We start from the raw sequence: 19,833 nt of genomic DNA, 5'->3' as shown, positions 1-19,833 counted from the left end.
AAAAAATCAAGTTTCTACTTAAAAAATAAGGAAAGTTAAACTGCGTTCTGAACCCAGTTACATTCACTGTGCTAGAACAGGAAACAAACTGAGAATTGAGTTTGATTTTAAATTGTGTACAGGGGTACCAGAAAATACCCTAAATATTAAATTAGGTTGTTCTCTACCTGCTAGCATGCAAGCCAGAACTTATTTTTGCTGTACAGTTAAATACAGTTATAGCAGTTACTTGCAGTTAACATACCTCGTTTCTTTGCCTCCGCCACCATTTCATCATATTCTTGTCGGTGACGTAAAGCCTCCTCCACTGATTTGGCAGGAAGATTTCTGAAAACAAGTTGTTCCTGAATTCAATACACACAAGTGACATTCTGAACCATTTCAAAACAAGTTTTAGTTTGGCTTCTCTGTAAGGTGAGCTCTGGGGTTGTCACACGATCAGTGTTTCAGTAACTGCAGTGGAAGACTGCTATTTATGCACAACTACCAGATGTTTACTGCTTCTGTTCATTTCCTATAGCATACCCCAGGGCATGACCAGAACACAAGAAACTAGCACGCTATCTTAAGTCACTGTGACATAGCCAAGATCTCCAATTTTCCATCTTTTTCCTTTCAACTTACATTAAACTACTGCCAGAAAAGTTTTTCTTACTCATCTGTCACCAGTCTCTGAAGCTATTTTATTTGTTGAACATCCGAAATGAAGTCCAAATGAAATTTGCATGAAGTGATAAAAGGGAAATACTGATATTCCTTACGAAATTATTCTGATACATTTTTGTACATGCATATTCTAGTCATTAAATATACCTACATGTCAATTCTTCATTTGTTCACACAAGAACTGTGATTATGTATTTTCAATAATATGTAAAGCTTTTTATTCATTACAGTTAGGCCCATAAAATTCACAACAGAAGACAGATTTACCAAAGGAAGAAAAGATAGATCCCATTCATGTCAGACCTAAAGTTAAGGATGCTTGCTACAGAACTGGCTGTTAGCCAGCTTCAAATTTGTTTTTTTTTTTTTTTTGGCTGCAGAGTGATCCCCCTAATTTGCAAATACACACTTCCTACTGACCATGCAGGATCATTCCGAAACAAAACAGAACCCATTGTTCAGTCTCAATCTCTTCCCCAATCTCTGTTCTACTTTGGTTCAAAATAAGCAGGAGACAGTTGTTATTTTAACATACAAAAAAAGTTTCCCTACTTTTATACAAGCAGAACAGATTGTTTTCTTAGAACTTCCAATGGAACTGAGAGTAGAATTTATTTTCAAGAATGACACTTGTGGCAATGTGCTATATTCTTGGGATAGCAGTCAAATTTGAAACAAGTGTCATTCTTAAAAACATCTGTAAGTTTGTAAAATTGTAAAATTTTGAAAGTATCGAAACATATCAGAAAGCCAGTTACTATATGCCTTATTCCACCCAAACATTAAAGTAAATAACATTTACAAAATCTTACAATAATCTGTACCTTTGTTCAAGATATTTCTGTCTTAGCACTGAGTGAGGTTATACACCACTTGAGAGAGTCTCCACGGAAACACTTTAATGCTATATACTCTCAATTTCCTAACTGAAATTGGTTAAAACAAACACTTAACAGTGCCACCACAAGTTTTCTCAGGGTGCCATTTGAAAGCTTTGATCTATTTGCTTTCTTCACAGCTTCTGTTACTAGTCAGCAGGTCCTCCTTTTTCCTTCAAATTGCTGAAGACAGCATAGTAGCTGAACATACTACCCATTTTATTACTAATTTTTCATTACTATTCTTATTTGTACCTAATGAAGTTTTTGTTGCATCTACAGGTGCTGTTTTATTGCCTTCAACTGTAGATTTAAGAAGCCAAGGAAAAATAACAGGAACATGGGCAAAGAACTGTTTCAGTGAACTCTATCTTGGTACCTACAAATCAGTCAACTGTGCTGGCATAGTACCTTCCTGTCATAAATGCTGAAAGCTCATTTTTTATTTCTTGGGTTTCAAAGGCAATTCTTTCCACTTCTGCAGTTACTTACCTAATACTTTGTTTTGTTAATACACTCCTCTGGTAAGCTATCTCCAAGTTCACAAAAGTGACAGCTGCAATTGTGAAGTCTTTCATACTGGTCTAGGAAATAAGTTTCCAGAAGGGGGAAGTATACACAGGGAAGAAATCCCTACAAATCTTCAGTAGTTTTCCTGATTAAGGGTGCATACAACACTGTCAAAAATCAGCTGTGATACACAGCATATAACTGACCAGTGGTCCCATTACGGTAAGAAAGAATTTCTCATATAGACTGTTGTATATTTGCAGGTTCTTCTGGAGGTACTTGTTAGTTTATTATCTGGGATGGAATAATACAGATACTTTTGTATAAGAATTATAAGAGTTAGCTTATCAGAAACACATCTAACAAATTCAGTCATCATCACTTCCACAGCAGAATCATACTTACGCTGGTCGATCCTCCAGAATCAATGCAGTAGTTGAAAGTGGTTCAAATTCCATGTTTTTACGTCTTGCTGATGGGGGTGGAGGCTTACACATTCTTCCTGTCCGTGCTTCATATTCCTAAACGACATTGATAAAAATTAAATTTTGACTTTCAGACTCCCCTCTAATCTGTAAGCGTATTACCTGTATAACAATGTTACATGTAATTATTATTTAATAACTTAATACAAGGAGCTAACATTACAAGGTTGAATTTATTTATAGCAAGACAATGCAGTTTTCCAGAACTGCCAAACAAAAATGAATGAGAAAACAGTTTCTTGTATCAATTTAACACTTGATCTATTTTTGTTCAATATTACTACAGAGCATCCAAGGATCAGTAATAGTTAGGAAATCTGCATAATCTTCCCATACAAATTACTGAGCAAAAACATTTAAGTAATCTGTGAAGTTGAGAAAAAACACTAACCAAGAAAGTGTGTGTTCCCATTTCTTTCAATTCTAGCCCCTCTTGGGATGTGGTATCCCCTCTAATTTTTGAATCTTTGTTATCCAGAACTAGGTACTCAATGGCAATACAACAATATTTATCATTAGTCTGTTTCACATAATTTCACTCTCAGAAGTTAAAACATGCAATCTACTTAGAAATAGTTAAGAGCCTTTAATACACAGATGATTCTGAAGAAGAAAGAATCCCATTCTATTTTCTGCAGAGCAACTCATCAAAACAAATATGATGCACTCTTTAGGAAAAAGGCTTGTCAGAGGCAGATGAAAGCCTTAAATCTTACATATTGCCTCTTTTATAGGCTTTGTAAATAAAAGTTTACTGCCAAGTTACTGAGGAACACATTCTTAAAGTTCAGCAAATATAAGTTATCTGTGAGAGGACTTTCAACTTGTTCCCAAAGGGTAGGCATGGATGCTAGATACTAGTTTCTCTGCAATTCTTACACACGCTAGAATTCAATCAGAATATTAAGAGCTGAAAAATCACCTTCAAGAGAACAAATTCAAGATACTTTAGTAATGTATTTTCAAAAAGTCACACAATTTTCAAAGATTAAACACAGCCAAATGAGCTTGCAGAAGCTTTTTTTCCTCCTTCCCCTCAACACAGTTTGTTCTTGTACATCTGTTGCTTTAGTAACTGTGTAAGTAAATTCAGTCTCAGATTAACCAAAATATCTTATGTTGGTTAAGTCACCAAGAATAAAAATCGATCAGTTACTAGTTAGGTCATATCTTCTCAATCAAACAATCTTCTCTAAAACCTGCTCACAAATGAACCTTACACCTAACAGAGCTTCTCATATGCATTAGTTCTCCCAGGGTCAGACAGAGGACTTTGCACATTCAGTGTTCATTGACAGCATTATAGAAACATAGCTGACAATTTTAAAGCTATTATTTAGCTTAAATATTCAGTGCACAGTTGGAGTCCATGAATTTAAATGAGAAAATACTTCTTACAAAAGTGACAACACAGCCTCAGATTTCTAGACAAGACACTGTTTTCCCAGTACTAAGGTCACTAAAAGTTTTCTGCTCAACAGCCTCCTTTATCCTACCCATTTGAATGATCTCTGACAGGACTTCTGCTCTTCCACATTGGGCATAATCCATGAAGTGGTCCAAAAATCTTAAAGTCACATTAATCTCACCTCAAGAGGAAGATACCATACCAATGAATCAGTGAGGCTAGATACCTCTGGGTATTGTCTAGTCCAGCTTCCCTGCCCAAAGCAAGGTTGTGTGGGGTCTTGTCCAGCCAGGTACTGAGTGTCCAACCTCTATTTCTGAGTCTGAAGACTCTGCTCTTGCTAGGCAGAGGATATAGCACCCAGTATTCCCAAGTGGTTTCCCATCCAAGGGCTAGCCAGGCCCACCCCATTAGCATGTTCACAGTGCATTATATGCCACTATACTATTCAGATCTCAGGAGTTATCCGGGCTTCTGACACACCTTTCAGTTTCTAGTCTGTGGGAGTCAGAAGAACAATAGCTTAATGGATAAGAAAAGGCAATTACACCTCCACAAAAAAAAGCTAAAGAATAGTTGGAAACATTCTCAATTTCCCCCCCAAGTCTTTAGCTAGCTTTCCAGCTATCTACACAGCTATTAACCTCTGTCTCATACCCCACCCCACAGCAGTGTAACTTTCTAGTGCCCTGAGAAGTGCAAGCCTATCTATCTCAACTAGAGAAGTTCTGTCACTTTTCTAAGAAAAGCCCCACTGCGTACCTTGATGATAGCTGTGCTATCACCATTTATACATACTTTCACACTAAAACATTAATTATTTGTAAATGATTATTTTAAAGTTATTAGACAGCTCTTCTTTAATACAACTTTGTTCTAATATTTGTTCTATTTCTAGGTGTCTGTGGCCAAGAACAATAGGATATATAAATTTCCTAAGACATCTATTCCTGTCCTGAAGAGCAATTCCTAAGACAACTTTCAATTGAAAACAATATGCAACCAATACCATTAGGCACATTCAAACTAGCATCTTGAACTGGACATGCAGAAGTGTTAGAGCTCTACTGTAATTTACAGAAGCACAAGAAAAAATAGACAACCCAAAATATATTGTATGAATGAATATACATATTTAAGAGCCTAAATTAAGAGCCTAAAATGTTTTCATCCCACCTAAAACCATAAGACACTGTGTGTACTCTTGGCGTGATTTATACCTCAGGCTACCCTTGCATATTCTTGATTAGGAATGACAAGACCCCCTGGTCAGCACCCAGGCTGCATACTGAAGAACTAGGCCCAAACTGCTGGAGGACAGTAGCAGGGCAGTCTATCAAACTCTTGGTTGAATTTATGAGTTACTCTTTCCAGTACTTTGCAAAAAGAGCAACAAAATCAAGTTAATTTAGCAGTCAGATGAGCAAACTCAGATGGCACCAACGTTTTGGGCTTTTTAATTCCTACATACCCAATTTGTATGCAAGTTAAATAAAAAGCACCAGGAAGACAGATACTAGAAATGAAGCCACTCTCACCTTTATTACAGACAACACATTTGAATGGTGCTAATGCCTCTGGCTGTCATACATACTAAGAACTGATAAGCCGTTCCCAAAGCAGAGACAGGTTAAAAAAAAAAGAAAAATCTTCATAGGGATCTCCACAAAAGGCAGAACTCATTATCAAACTATGCTTCTGGAAGTAAGGACACTTCACTTTAAAAAGAGTTTTTTTTTTTTTTTTTGCACAGACTGTGAAAACTATAAGCATTACTAGAAAGAGTCCAAGCCGGCAATGAAATAGCTTCAAGCTCAAACTGTCATGGCTGCACATTCCCCAAGAAGAAACATACTCCAAAAGTATCAGAGAAGACATTTCTTGCTCAAGAAATCTATGCTCTATGAAACTTACTTGAGGATTGGATCCAACAACCATCAAATGTGCACAGAACTCGTTAATTTGTGCAACTAATATACCCATTTTTTTCTGGAATATGCCTCTCACATTTTGTGTTACTAGACTTAAAGATTCCAATAGCCACTTGATGCAGGATCTGAAATTCTTGGCACTGTCAGCTTGAGCTGCTGCAGATTTTCACTTCATAACATGTGAGCAAGTACTCTTCCATAAAAAGGTAAAAATTCAATTTAAAGCATTTGACAAGACAGGGGCTTAAGATGCAGGACACATCCCAGAGGGTAGAACTGTTGACAGCTAATATTCAAGAATTGAAAGACCTTTTTACATAAAAATAACTTTGGAAGTGTCAGTTTGGAAGTATAATAATGTTTTAGGAAATTTTGTTCCTAAGAATTCTTTATTGCAGCACCTGGCATTTATTAAAAGTTACTGAACATTTCACAATCTCAAAATAGATGAAACAAATCTCTGCTTTAATAGAAAGTAAGAACTGTTATCTCCTTATTAATGCTGGAACTGCATCCTCTCATCTACTAAGAATCATAAACCTGCAAACAGGCTAAAAGTATGTTTTTTCCTGAGGAAAAAAAAAGCCATGACAACATAAGAAAGACCACTTTGATATATGAACAGACTGGTATTTCCAGTATTTATTCCCACAGAAATACAGATAAGCCTATTAACCTACAGACAGGTAACAGGTAAATGGGTCAGGGCAAGACTTTTGCTTACGAAACTGCCTTTGTGCTTAAGATAAAGATCTCATTTCTTTTTTTTTTTTAATAGTCTCTTAGGAGGGTACCCTGCATCATCCTAGTAAAACTGATACCAAATTTATGTAAGGAGAAGTTCTGCTTAATGAATAAGGACTCCCTCCTACACCCCAGCTCCCCCCCCCCAAGTTAAGTGTTAAAACTGGTGCACTAGAACTGACTACAAGGTGCTTAAAACCAGAACGGTGCTTACAGCAAGAACAGTCATCACTGAAAGATTCTGAGAATCATAAGCTAGACTTTTTTTATAGAACTTAGAAAGCCAAATGCCATCAGGACAGATAGTGCATTCGTTCCTAACTTGCAGGTTATATAGGAAGAACCTATACTGAAACAGGGAAAAATGCTAATCTTCACACAGTAGGAGAGAACAACCAGATATACACAAATGCATTTCTAGCTCAGCCTTCCAAAGTAACGTCATCCATCTCCAATCTTTAACTTACTGTTTTTCCCTCAATTGAATTTTTCACAGTTTGCATCAAGTTTCATCTCTTGTTGCTTACAAAAAAAACATTAAGCCACAGGCTTCTGGGCCCAATGAAGAAGTGATGAGAGTGCCTGGACCATGTAACGTGAACCACAGGCATCACATATCCACTAGCAGTCACATTACTGCTCTATTTCATGAAGCCAGAGTAACAGATCCACAGAATAAAAAAAGTGAACTTGTACTATTCCAGTTAACATAGGGTATAGGATTACTTAAGAGTTTTCGATGTAACAGGCATATGCACTGGACCAATTTCAGAAGCATGCCAGTCACAGCAAAGGAAGACATAACAGCATATAACACAGGAGTTTCAATAGCTGCACTTCCAGTGCAGCTGCACTTCCAGCGCAGCTTTTCTACATTTCCAGTTTTATATTGGAAAGAATGATTAAAAGCACCTGGGATTCTGAACTGCCACTGTTAATAGCTTGTGTGACTTAGAGATAGGAAAAATATGATTCTAGGATATCAATTTTCCAAGCTAACACAAGGTGTTATAAAAATATTACAAATTAAGCCATTTTAACAACTTTTACCATTAAGCAAGCAGGCACAGCAAACACAGGTAACGCTAGAAGTTGACAGTAATTTACTTTACCTCCTGCTATTCAAGAACATGCACTAGGTTAATAAACAATACTCTATCACTTTAAGTTGTTAGTGAGATTCACGTGTGAAACTTTTTTTTTTTACTAATGGTATCTAATGAGTTGATGGTTAGTGCCATAAAATATTCATGCTACTGTGAAAATGTGATGTTTGTTCTATTTTAATGAGTACTACATTGTCCCATGCATGGCATTGAATACAACTAGAAAAAACATTAAATTCCATACCCCTGTGTTTAATAGACTGAGAGCAGATATTGACGCAAGACTGCCAGAACTGTCATCCTAATGAGAAAAACAGAAGCAAAGCCTTAGTGAATAAATGAAGGAAAAGACCATTATAAAACAGCAACATGCAAGCCAAAGTTTAAATTCAAACTGAGTATAAACATCTATATGTGAAGAATCAGATGCAGCTGTTCCCCCTCTTTCCACAGGGCTCAAAGTACACAAAAATGCATACAAAGACTTTACACTTGACCAAGACATGTATAGACTCCCACTGGAGTAATTTTCTATTTTAAGTGAACTTCTTTACTTTCTACAATCAGCACCTTTTCCCAAGGGGAGATCTTTTTCCATAGTACTTTTCTCAAGTGAATGACAGAAGATGTTGCTTGATACACTGTTCCTCCCTAGACCACACCACCCATAAACATTACAGTTGCTTAAATGCTACCCTTGGCAGGGGCATTGTGAGAAAGAAAAGCACAGAACACCATCTAGGCTGACACTCCAAAAATGAATCACGAAGACTTTGCTTTCCTTCAACTTCTTAGACTGCATTTCATACCCAACTGGATCCTCACCTATAAACTCGTTAGCTTTATAGGATTTCTACATCAATCATTTGGGTTTTTCTATTTAGCATGAGAGAGCAGATTTCATTAAACTGCACCATGGCATACATTGGGCCTTTACACCCCCACCTTCCCCCTGCCATATCGTGGCCAGTATTTCTAAACTGAAAGCTCAGAAGTAAGCTACAGCCTCACAGATGAGCTGATGAGAACCAGAATACAGGGGCAAGGCTGTAAAACAGTCACTTGGATTACACAGGACAGATGTAAGACTAAGTAACAATTTTGAAACCACAGCACATTTGATTCAGGTGATCTGGCAAAAGCATGCCCAGCTACAGGTATTCATTCTAGGCTAAACTCAATTTTCTAATAGAAAAATCCAAGCTTAAAAAGAGTGCCTAAAAACAGAGCTGTTCCTTGTAAGCATTATATTACAGTACCAGAAAGAAATAAGTTTATTATGATTTCAGTGTTATTTCTGAACATCTGTCCTGTTCTTATACCCTACATACCCCAGACAAAACGAAAACACACAAAACCCCCACAAATTTCAAAGAATTTCCTCTCCCTTGCCACATTGTCTCCTTTTCAGTACTGAAAAGCCATACCAGCCTCAGAAGAATAAAGCTTATATAAAAGAAAGAAACAAAAGCATACATGAAAGACACCACGTTCACCACTTGAAAGGATCTTTTTGCTAATTTATATTCTTTTGGAATTTGATATAGCCTGCCTGAATGATGACTTTACTATCAGTGCACCTCCAGTTCACCAGCACGTCTGCTTATCTCCAAAATCTCAATTCTTAGGAGGAGAAAAAGTATTTAAAGTCTGTGTCACCCTTTGCTAAAGAAATTGGAAGCCCAATAGAGGGTGAGACATCCCGTCAAAAAGCAGAACCAAAAGTTCTCCTTGACAAGCTTTCCTTGTCAAAAAGCTGGTTAAGTCTTTTAGGAGGAGCTGGATGTCCTTTATGCAAACAAGGAAAGGCATTTGTCTCATTGAGGTCCTACCAGCTTCATTACCATTTTATTGACAACATAATCATTGCCCAAGCCTAAAATACTTGGGAAGGTCTTTGAAACTTTTAAACACAAGTGTTTTACCTGTAGTACAGCATTTCACTGACTACACGTAGGACTCTGGAAAGATGACAGACATTTCTTGAGAAGCTGATCACTCCTGTGCCTGCAAAGGGCATCACAGCCTTCTCACTGCTACCAGCAGACAAACTGTTATTGAAGTGTTACATGTTTCTAGCAAGACTTAACACCACTTTTATCGTCTGTCCTGTTTTCAAGGCAGTTTGTTACTAATGTATTTCTACACGTATCTGCTAAGCAGGGAGAGTTACTTCTTTCTTTCCAGCAGTAAGTGCTGAAGGAGCCAGCATGACCTCTATCTAGATAAGAATCTACTTAAACTCTCATGGAAAAACTTCTAGCACTGTATTTACCTACTTCTTTCAGATATTCGATTTCTAGATTTGTTGACAAACACACTGTCACATACACTTTAAGCATTGAGAGCTTAATGCAGTTTAAATTGAAGCCACAAAGACTGGAGTGATGAGTTACTATAGCAAGTCAGAAATCCTGGGCTGTATGAAGGCGGCTTCAAAACGCCTGTGCTCCTCCAAGGGGAACCTCAGATGGTTCTTGTCCCTGGGAGACCAAGGGAGTTCTGCTGATTGAGTGCAATTTCACCATTAGATTTCAGTCAGGAGATAACGACACTGGAAAAATATGCAAGTGAAGACAGTTTATTAGCTCTCAAGTACAGTATTTCAATTATTTTAAGATATCTGAACAACCCAAAAGTAGTATTTTCAGATGTTAAAAGAGTGACCCGGTCATCTAAATCAGAGTTAGTATTTAATTGTCTAAAATTAATACCTTCCATCTTGTATACAAGGTGGAAAAGCTTTTGGAAAAGATGATTTTACTTCACTTCTGAAAAAGCAATTAATTCCGAGTCACTGCAAGCTTCTCTGTTGTGTCAGATTTGAAAGAACATCCTCCCCTCTCTCTCCCTGCCTCGTTCATTTAAGGCTGGGCTGTCACTGGCAGTACTTTGTTAAAACTGTTGATAAAGTGACTTATTTCACTTCTGTTTGTCTTGAAAGACAAACATTAACATGTTTTGAGTTTACTTTAATTTGGACATATCAGAAGCAAAATCACACAACTTTATCTGAACGAATAAAAATATTGGAGAGTGCTTTAATAAAAAAAGAGCTTAACTACATGACCTGATATACAGAATCATTTTGATCACGAACACAAACATCTTTTCTTTAACCATAAGGACAGAAAATTAAGTTGAGTTTGCTTTTTAAGCAAAACTTGCACTTCAGTCAGTACACACCACCCCACAAATCGTTTTCTGCCTTAAACGCTGCTGTATTAAAGTATTTCGGCAGTGTAATTTAAAGCAGATTTCTGTACAGACTGAAAAGAATTTACCCAGCTGATCATTAATGACCACATACTCCTCATAATGGCCAGTTTTATTAGCTGCAGTTCATGAAAAAAGGCGCACTTCCTAAAAGCATCACATGCATTTGACATTTGCAATCCTAAGGAGCTGCTATTTTCCCTTTTTAAAAAACAGCAAAGGAAGGAAGCCCAGAGGAGGGAGATGTCCAGCAAAAAAAAAAAAGAGTTGGCCTCAATCACATCCTGCCTGGGCAGCTCTAAATCCAAGGAGAGCCGGGCGTGCCAGCAGCTGCGAGACGCAGCTGCCAAGAACTTTCAACCTCTGACCCAGTTTGAGCTAGAGCATCTCGCCCAAAGCATGCTGATGGCAGCACAGCTGCGGGGGACTCTGCCATCTCCCGAAACAGGCAAGCCCTGCAGCTTGCTGCAGGCAGGGTATTTATCATCATATACATATGCTATGAAACTTGCAGAGAAATTTACGGTCATATTCATTAGACAGTCTCTGAAGGCAGAACTGGCTAGCATCATCGTCTGAAAAATGCCTGAAACGGTATCCCAAATTAAGTTTCCAGATTTTCTGGGAAGTTATTCAAGATACTAGAATCACTACCCGACTTCTTTGCAGAGGCATATATAACAATATCTAGTTGATAGACAATGACCACGAGCCATAAATACTCATTTAAATGTTACTATCAATTTACTTTATCATCCTCACCAGAACAGAAAACAAAGGAGGCTCCTACCAGCCAGGATGGAAAGATGGATATTTAAGACTAACATTAAAAAGGCTCGTCACTTATCAAGCAGCAGCATAGAGCAAAATATTCAAAGTTAAATACTGAAGTTTAACATTTTCAAAGGCTGGAAGAATTCTGATGCATTAAACTTTATTTAAATTTATTTAAATAAATACAATATCAAGTTTTTTTAAAATCAGAAATGTGATCTTAATCAGTTTCTTACTGAAATTTTCAATTTTCCCAAAAGCAAAACAATTACTATCACATAGCACTTCTGCAGTACCGCAGGCTATAGCTCAAGGGGCTCACATAGTAGATTCCCAGAGCAGACCATCTCCCCTCTGCCAAAGCATTGTCACACCACTCACTGAAGAAGTGATGCTAGATGAGCTGGAGGAGGTAGACCAAAGACCTTAACCCATAAAGGAGAATAAAGCAAACGAATGCTGAGTTTAGTCAAAAGGGATTTCAAGTAGGGTGAGCCAAACTAAAATATTCAGATCAAACTGTCCCAAAACAAAGTGTTTATTTTACTTGTCTTCTCTCTCTCTTCACTCAGAGAGGCATGGATGGGCATCTGGGACATGGAAAACTATTACTTCCCTTCCCAAGTGTTTTTACAAGCCTAAGCAGCATGCATGTTAAAGTACTGACAGCATACACATTCTAAAAAAAAAAAAGCCACACACAAAACAAACACACAACCCCAAGAATTTTAGCTTAACTTTGTCTTAGAATGGCATGTGGGCTCTACCACCTTTTGGACCATAAGTATACAAGGATGCATTTTTGTTTCTTGTTTTACGAATAGAAAAATCCTTTGAACTACAATATTGCTAGAAAGCTGTGATATAAGCATTACCCTTAACCAGAAGGCTCTCCTTTTACGAATTAAGATTTTCCTGTCATGATTTAATTTTCCTGCAAAAGGGCTTCTTAGGACCTCACCTCGCATCTGAGGGATACTGACTCATTACTCATTCTCCTTAACCAAAGGTTTAGTCACACCCCCTCAAAGCTGGCCACTCGCATCAGTAAAGGCAATGAGCTTTGTGTTCAACCACAGAGAATGCCATAGCTGTGCAGGAACTGCAAGAATTTCTGCCATAAATAAACGACCATAAAATCCCTCTCAGGCAGCTTACCTACGGCTTAAACCCATTCTACTTGAACGGCCTTCCATTACAAACTTATTTTACACTGGTAAACAGTCAGCAGCCATTGTTCTGACTACAGATGACTAAAAAAAACTTGGAAAGTAAGTGTTATTTTATTTCAGCTCACACTCGAACCCCTGACTTCAATTTAGGAAGTTAACACAGAAGCCTGCAGAGGCACTGAAGGGGGGGGGGGTGCCTCACCTACATTCCTTTCGGTCGCATCTCCTTAATAGTGAGGAACTTAATCTAGGGACCTCAGTCAGCCATTCAAAAGTGCAGATTCTATTTTCCACTGATCTTCAATAACGAAACGTGCTTATATTCATTCTAGCCCACTGCCAGATCAGCAAATCTGAATGGTTTTGAGAAAAAACACCTCTTCTTCAAAGGCATGCACAAGCAGCTATATTGTTGATTTTAAACACACATGTAAGACATTTGATATAAGTGAAATATGAAGACATTGAGTCACCTCTCAATTTAAGAATCAAGTTCTCAGGCATTGTAGACTTAACTCTGTGCAGAATATACACCAATTTGCACCCCCCTTTCGTAAGGGGGAATTTTAGACCTTGATGCTTTATGTAAAGACCATGCATGGTTTGTTGAAATTAGAAGTTAAAAATATTAGACATTACTGACACACCACTCAAGATTATATAAATCCAACACTGATCCTAATCTGGCAACCATTATAACTCAAACCACATGACTAATCTCTAGGACCAACTCAATCACGAGTAAAGACAATACACTGTTTTAAGATTTTCTGCCACTTCAGAGAAGTTAAAAAAAATGGCAATACTACAGTTTAAAAGGAAACCAGTAACTAAGAAACAACAGGATAAAAAAATAAATATTTCTGCTGATTATGACTTGTCTGTCAAACATCTTCATTACTAGAAAATGGGAAGCAGATGACTGGTAAGCATTGTGCATATTCTCCATTGGGACGGACGAGACATCTGGATTTTTTTGCACAGTATTTTCATAGCACAAAACCAACAGCACTCATCTGCAAGTAAACTATGAGCACCTGCCCTCTCTCTCCCACCCAAAATAGAAAAACATCTCAATAAGTAGTATTTGAAAGTGTTGAAAAAGTATCCAGTTTAATTCAGAGTAAACACCACTTGCTGCAATCTCATCATTTCCTTATTTTCCTAGATTTCATTGTGTGACAACTCCCATTACAATTATGTCCTTCAAAAAGAACCTCTTATTTTTCACTTTAGTTGCTCCCAAAAGGCCCTCTTCACCATGAAACTCTTTTTAGAAGATGGCTGAACACTGCTTTATTCACAGCCATTTGCACCTGCCAAACACATCAGCTCGTGGAATTTAACAGAGGAGATGAAGCAAAAGCAGCTCAAGAGATTCAAGTTACTGTTTTCACCAGCACAAGGGACACTCATATTTCTTAGGCCAACAAATCTTTCAACTTTAGTATTGTACGTTAATATTAGAAATATTACCAATTACTCATCTTTAAAGACTGAGGTCTTTTTATATATATTATTATTTCAGCAAATCAAAGACAGGAATGAATATTTAGAAGTGATGCTGTGGTACAGCTTGGTATTAGGGGTCAGAAAATTGAATCACTTTTCTGTGGAACACCAGTAAATCCCAAATATGTTCAACCTATACTGCTACAACTATTCTGAAACAAAAATACCCTAGTGAGCTTAAAAACTTAAGTGAAATATTACATGTTTCAGAGTTCTATGCAGTTTGTCACCAGTTACCAACACAGCAAGTCTTACAGGCCAGAAACAAGGACTACAGCAAGGTGAATTAGATCCAAAAAAAAAAAAATCAGTCTTGTAACACTGCAATAGTCAAGAATGCTTTAAGAGGAAATATTTTACTAAATTAATACCTAGCCTGAAGAAAAACTGAATATACAAGCATAACTATGGTTTTATTGCACAAACCAGGCACAAGTAACTCAGAACTGAACCTCAAAGGAAGACTAGAATATTTCGCAATCACTCTACCATAACAAATATTTAACATGTTAAATGAGGCAGCATTTTATGGAAAATTAACAGAAGTGCTACTGTTTTGATCTAAACAGCTTGAACAGTTTTTGAACACATCAACCTTTTATTAGCACTAAGGTGTACAGAGGAACATAATAGATAGTCATAAAATTCAAACTCTTTCCTCAGTAGCTCTATCCTTTAGAGACTACCTTGTAAGAGTCTTCTTCCCAGAGGACTCTATGGCCATATAGTAGTGATGTGGAGATAACTGCAATACTTGTGTGTTAATTCCTATAAGTTTTATGTCTAGACTTGTGTGATGTTTACTCACCTGCTGAATTATTTTGGAATCTTTCGGAAGGTTTTCCCTGGGGGGTACTTTTCCAAACAACTTCCAACCAGGAGCACTTTGGACAGCAGGTTTGAGTTCCTTTGTCCTTTTAGTGAAAAAGTTTCTGAAAAAGAGGAGGGTTTTCCTTTTGTTTATTGTAAGTACATCACAAGTTATATTTGTACCCACTTACAGCTTAAACTGATTTCACCATTGCAGAGATTTACTGCTCAGCAAACACAACGTGCTACCTCAGTTTTCTCTTTAAAGTAATTAATTTGAAGTGAAGCAGCTTTCATTACAGGTGCTTTGATGCTAATATATTTATACTTCACATTCCGTTTTACCTTGGAATTCCAAGGTACTCCAGGCAACAGTAATACTGGACACTTTCTCAAGTGTAAGTTAGGAGCATTCAGCAGCTCTGACTTTTGTTTGGAGTTTACCAAGCTATTTGGAGATTGAAAAGAAAACAGCTGGAAGTCTCTGTGCAACATACAGATTTAAAAAAGAAATGGGAACTACTATTTCCGCTAACATTTTCCACAAACTTTGTTAAACGTTTTCAAAAGTTGAAGATCAAGAAAAACAGGGAACACACACAAAACTTCAGTTTCACAGATATCCTTTGCCAGTCCCTAAAGCAATTACAATCAGGCAGATGACTGCATTGCTTCACAGAAAGCCATCAGTCAAAAGTTCATATGAGCAACCTTATTTTTTCCCCTCCTCTGTTTGAGGTCCTACTCCAAGATTCTTCCTGATATGCTTTATCTAACTTACACCGCATGTCTCTTCCTCTCTTGTTTTCTTCTACCCACTGCTTTCTAAAATACTTGTCTGCTGTTTCAGGCCTCTAACAGTGGTTTTAACTCAGTTTGCTAAGCACACAATATTTTGTTCATTTGTTCAGAAGCGTATAAAGTTAACATTATTAAAAACTCAGCCGAGAGGCTCTTAAATATGCTCATGTTAAATTCAACCTCATTTAAGAGATTAACCCACAGCAGGACAAGAGTTGACTTCTGACTAAACAATAAACAGGATCAGTCTGAACACAAATACACACCCCATGTTCTCACTGCAAAGCACTACAGAAGCTCTAGAGGACATCCTGCTCCACAGGGCTACTAAAAAGCTGGTCAAGTGCTCAAAGGATCATCAGAAAAACAAGCCAGACAAAGTATTCTGTAGGCCAACAAGACACTAAATAGTATGCCACAGCCTTATCCTGAAATCCAAACTACTACAGTGGCTGACTTTGGACTTAACAGGAGAAGACGCTTGTCCGAAATGCAAGTGTGCAAGAAGACACAGCCTGAGTACTATTTTTGAAATACAAAATAGCTCACGCATCCCAGCTTCTGCAACAGCAATACTGTTCAGTCCCTGCACATAGTATGGGATACTGCCAGGATTACCCAACAGCTCAGCCTCACTGCTCCTAGCACTTGTAGAAGCTGCCATCAGTGTTAAGGCTTACATCTTCCAATCTATCACCGTATCAAAGCTGTTTTATGATTAACCAGGAAGCTGGTAGATTTAAAATGAAGAAATGTGTAGACATACAGAAGGTTGTCACTAATATTTCTGTACAAAAGGTTAAGGCACACTTGTGGCTCTTGAGACTTGACTTTAAGAAAAACAACCATAACATTAAGACAAGCCTTACAGAATAGTCCTCACCACAATAAATCTTGGGCTTTTTTTTTTTTTAAATACACGCATTCATTGGTGTACTGAATTAAGCAAAGGCTTGTTTTGCTTTTTATGAATGCACAAGTGAAAAGATACAATTGTATTTAGAGCCAGACTTCCATTAAAGTCTGCTTCTTCTGAAGGCAAAAAAGCTGATCAAGCTCTGTATCATTTGTTAGAATAAGCCTCCCATAGGAATTCTAATCCAAGAGTAATTAATGAGAGGTTTACAAATAAGCTTTGCTTAACTTAGGATGGAAGGACACTTTTAATACATTGTTTTGGCAGCTAACAGTATCACATCTGATGTGCCGTTGACAACAGTAAAGCCTTACAAAAGCCCTGTTTAATGAACAGCATCTGTGAACGCTTACAAATTGCATGCACTGAATTGCAGGAAGTGTACTAGATTTGATATATTTGTTGCTGCTTAGAATATTCATGAGCTTCACTGATCCCAGAAAAAAGTCAACCAGAAATTAGCAATTCGTAATGAATCTCAAAATCCATTTGAAAACTTCAAAATTCCTTTGAAAATAAATCTACACTTTAGAACTGAGCGATGCTTTGCTGGAAAGGGATAGAGGCATTAAATTAGCTCACTAAATTACACTCTAGTTTACAGAAGCCCAACGAAAGTCACAAGTTTTTCTCCCTTTTAGTTTTATGTAGCCACAATGTAGTACACAGAAACACTCTCAAGCAATCCTCTGAAAAACACTGCAGTAGGCGCACTGAAGAGCACGGAAAGTAACAGAAACATGAAAAGCCACAGAATAAAAACTCATTACTATCACCTATCAAGAAATCTATGCTTAGCATTGTTTGGGCTACACTAAACAAAATCCACGGGCTCTCACAATCACACAGCTAAAACACCCGAAGTGACAGCAACAAGTGGCAATTCTTCCTTCCTGAAGAAGGCTGCTGGAAGCGCTCCTGCCTGTGCCCACCACACTTTGTGCCAGAGCTCCCATACCAACGGGATGCTAACACAGAGATGCTCCTACAGGTGGCATTCACGTTGTGTTCTAGTAATGTAATTGCTTGTTTCCACACTGCTTTTCTCTTTCAAGTCATTTTTCTTGCTAAGATAAGTTGGTGAAGTCTGAATGCGGACCAAACATCATTTTGCTACAGTTCTTACAAAAATCACACATGCTTATCTTCCCTCCCTACAACTGTACTGCGTGCCAGTAATAACAGGCTATGAGTATTTCACAGCTTTGTGCATCCCATCAAAAAATGAAGTTGCTTTCCTGCCCACTCCGAACACACAGCCTTGTGTTTCCAATCCTAACTTTGAGTCTGAAAGGAGCCTGTCAGAAGAACCATCACAGAGAACAGGTCTGGTGTTGATGAGTGATAGTACTATACTATTGGAAACAATTAACTTCATTTTTCAATTCCCGTTTGAGACCAGCATTTCTAACAGTAACCCTAAGAAAGCATTCACAAGCCTTTAGTCCTCTAGCTTACATCTAACAAGACATAGGTTCCGACTCCCCCCTTCACTCCCACCACAAAACCGCAACCCGTAGCCTTTACGCCCATGCACTAAGCGGCATTGGAAAGTGCCAACCACAGCAGGGTTAGTCCTTAAATGCCCACAGAAGCAAGGAAGCTGCTTGGTAGCCCAGGTATCCTGACCAGTTAGAGAAGCAGGAGGTGGTAATTGTGATCAAACCACAAAGAAAACAGCAAAATGCAGCTAAGTTGCAAGGTACGAAATGGAAACGCAGCCCTGGTGTGTGTAACCTACTCTGCATTGTTCAAGTACTTCTAGTGTGATTGCACAGAAAAACACCCCAACTGCTGAGTCAGTTTAGTGATGCAATTTCAACCAGATTTTAAGAATGCAAAGCAGCCAAAGTACACAGGTACCCCAACAGGGCTTTGCCTCCTCCCCACTGAAGGAAAGGTTGCAGCATCATTCTTCTACTTATATCAGAGAATGAAATCACCAGAACTCCAACTAGGGAAACACTGAGAAAACAAGATCTGAAAGCCACAAATACCAAAGGAAGCGAGGGCTGACCATATTTTCCTTTTTATTGAGTGCCCTAATACCTAATGGTGAACACTGAATACAACAACTGTCTCGTATTATATCCAGGGAAGACAGACACCAACAGGAAAGAATCAGCATCACATCAAGTCATCAAGAGCTTCCCCACTCCTGCCAACATAACTTTTCCTCTCAGAATCATAAAGGCTTAGAGGAAAACCAGCATGAAGTTAATGCTGCAAACGAGCAGCACCCTGTTTGACTACAAACAGTTCAGGGTTTTGCTCTGTGGTTTTGCTTTTGGTTTGCCTTTTAAAAAAACTATAATTAAAAAAATACAGTTAAAAACCCTGGAAAGCTGCTTTACTCTGCAATACATTAAGAAATCCAGTAACTCCAATAAAATCCCCAGACGAGTAAAAGAAATATGAAGTAACAAGTCAAACTCATAAAAAACTGTTTATGTACTATGATAAAACTGATTTTGCACCTCCACAAAGAACAGTTCTGCTTGTATACACTGTCTGTTTTCGCTCCATTCCTATGTTAATTTTTAAATAAGCTTTGTAGATATACAAAATAGGTCTGTTTGAAATCTGAATTAGCTGAAAGAAACTGATTAGGAAGCTACTTATGTACCCAATAATGCTTATCCAGATAGCTGCATCAGTGACGAGTCAGAAGAGATATATCCCAGGAATTGTTACAGACTTTTTTTTTTACCCATATAGCATTAAATTAATAGTTTTGACTTAAAACCATACTTTCAGAATGGTCTGCACAAGTTCTGAAGACCCCTGCAAGCCTACAACTCCCTATTCTTTCATGGCTATAATTGAGAACATGAACTACTACGTTCACATTGGCATGTTTTTTACCATGTGTAAAACACAAGAGCTGGTTAAGAGCACAACAGG

At 37.8% G+C, this 19,833-nt stretch overlaps 1 protein-coding gene across 3 annotated transcripts in view; it reads right to left on the bottom strand.

Moving 5' to 3' along the window:
• TBC1D12 (TBC1 domain family member 12) overlaps window positions 1-19,833 on the bottom strand; it is a 41,571-nt gene that overhangs the window by 11,687 nt on the left and 10,051 nt on the right. For 2 of the 3 annotated variants that reach the window (XM_083843217.1, XM_083843215.1), the window contains exons 2-5: window positions 15,211-15,334; window positions 7,973-8,029; window positions 2,460-2,575; window positions 245-327 (exon numbers count right to left, since the gene is read on the bottom strand). In XM_083843217.1, coding sequence (XP_083699343.1) covers window positions 245-327; window positions 2,460-2,575; window positions 7,973-8,029; window positions 15,211-15,334 — 380 coding nt within the window. The remainder of the gene's footprint in view (window positions 1-244; window positions 328-2,459; window positions 2,576-7,972; window positions 8,030-15,210; window positions 15,335-19,833) is intronic. The other variant, XM_083843216.1, reaches the window with a different exon arrangement.

The sequence above is a fragment of the Anser anser genome (genome assembly GCF_964211835.1).
Source record: "Anser anser genome assembly, chromosome: 7".
NCBI classification, from domain to species: Eukaryota; Metazoa; Chordata; class Aves; order Anseriformes; family Anatidae; genus Anser; species Anser anser.
This window is presented reverse-complemented; position numbering and strand designations above follow the sequence as displayed.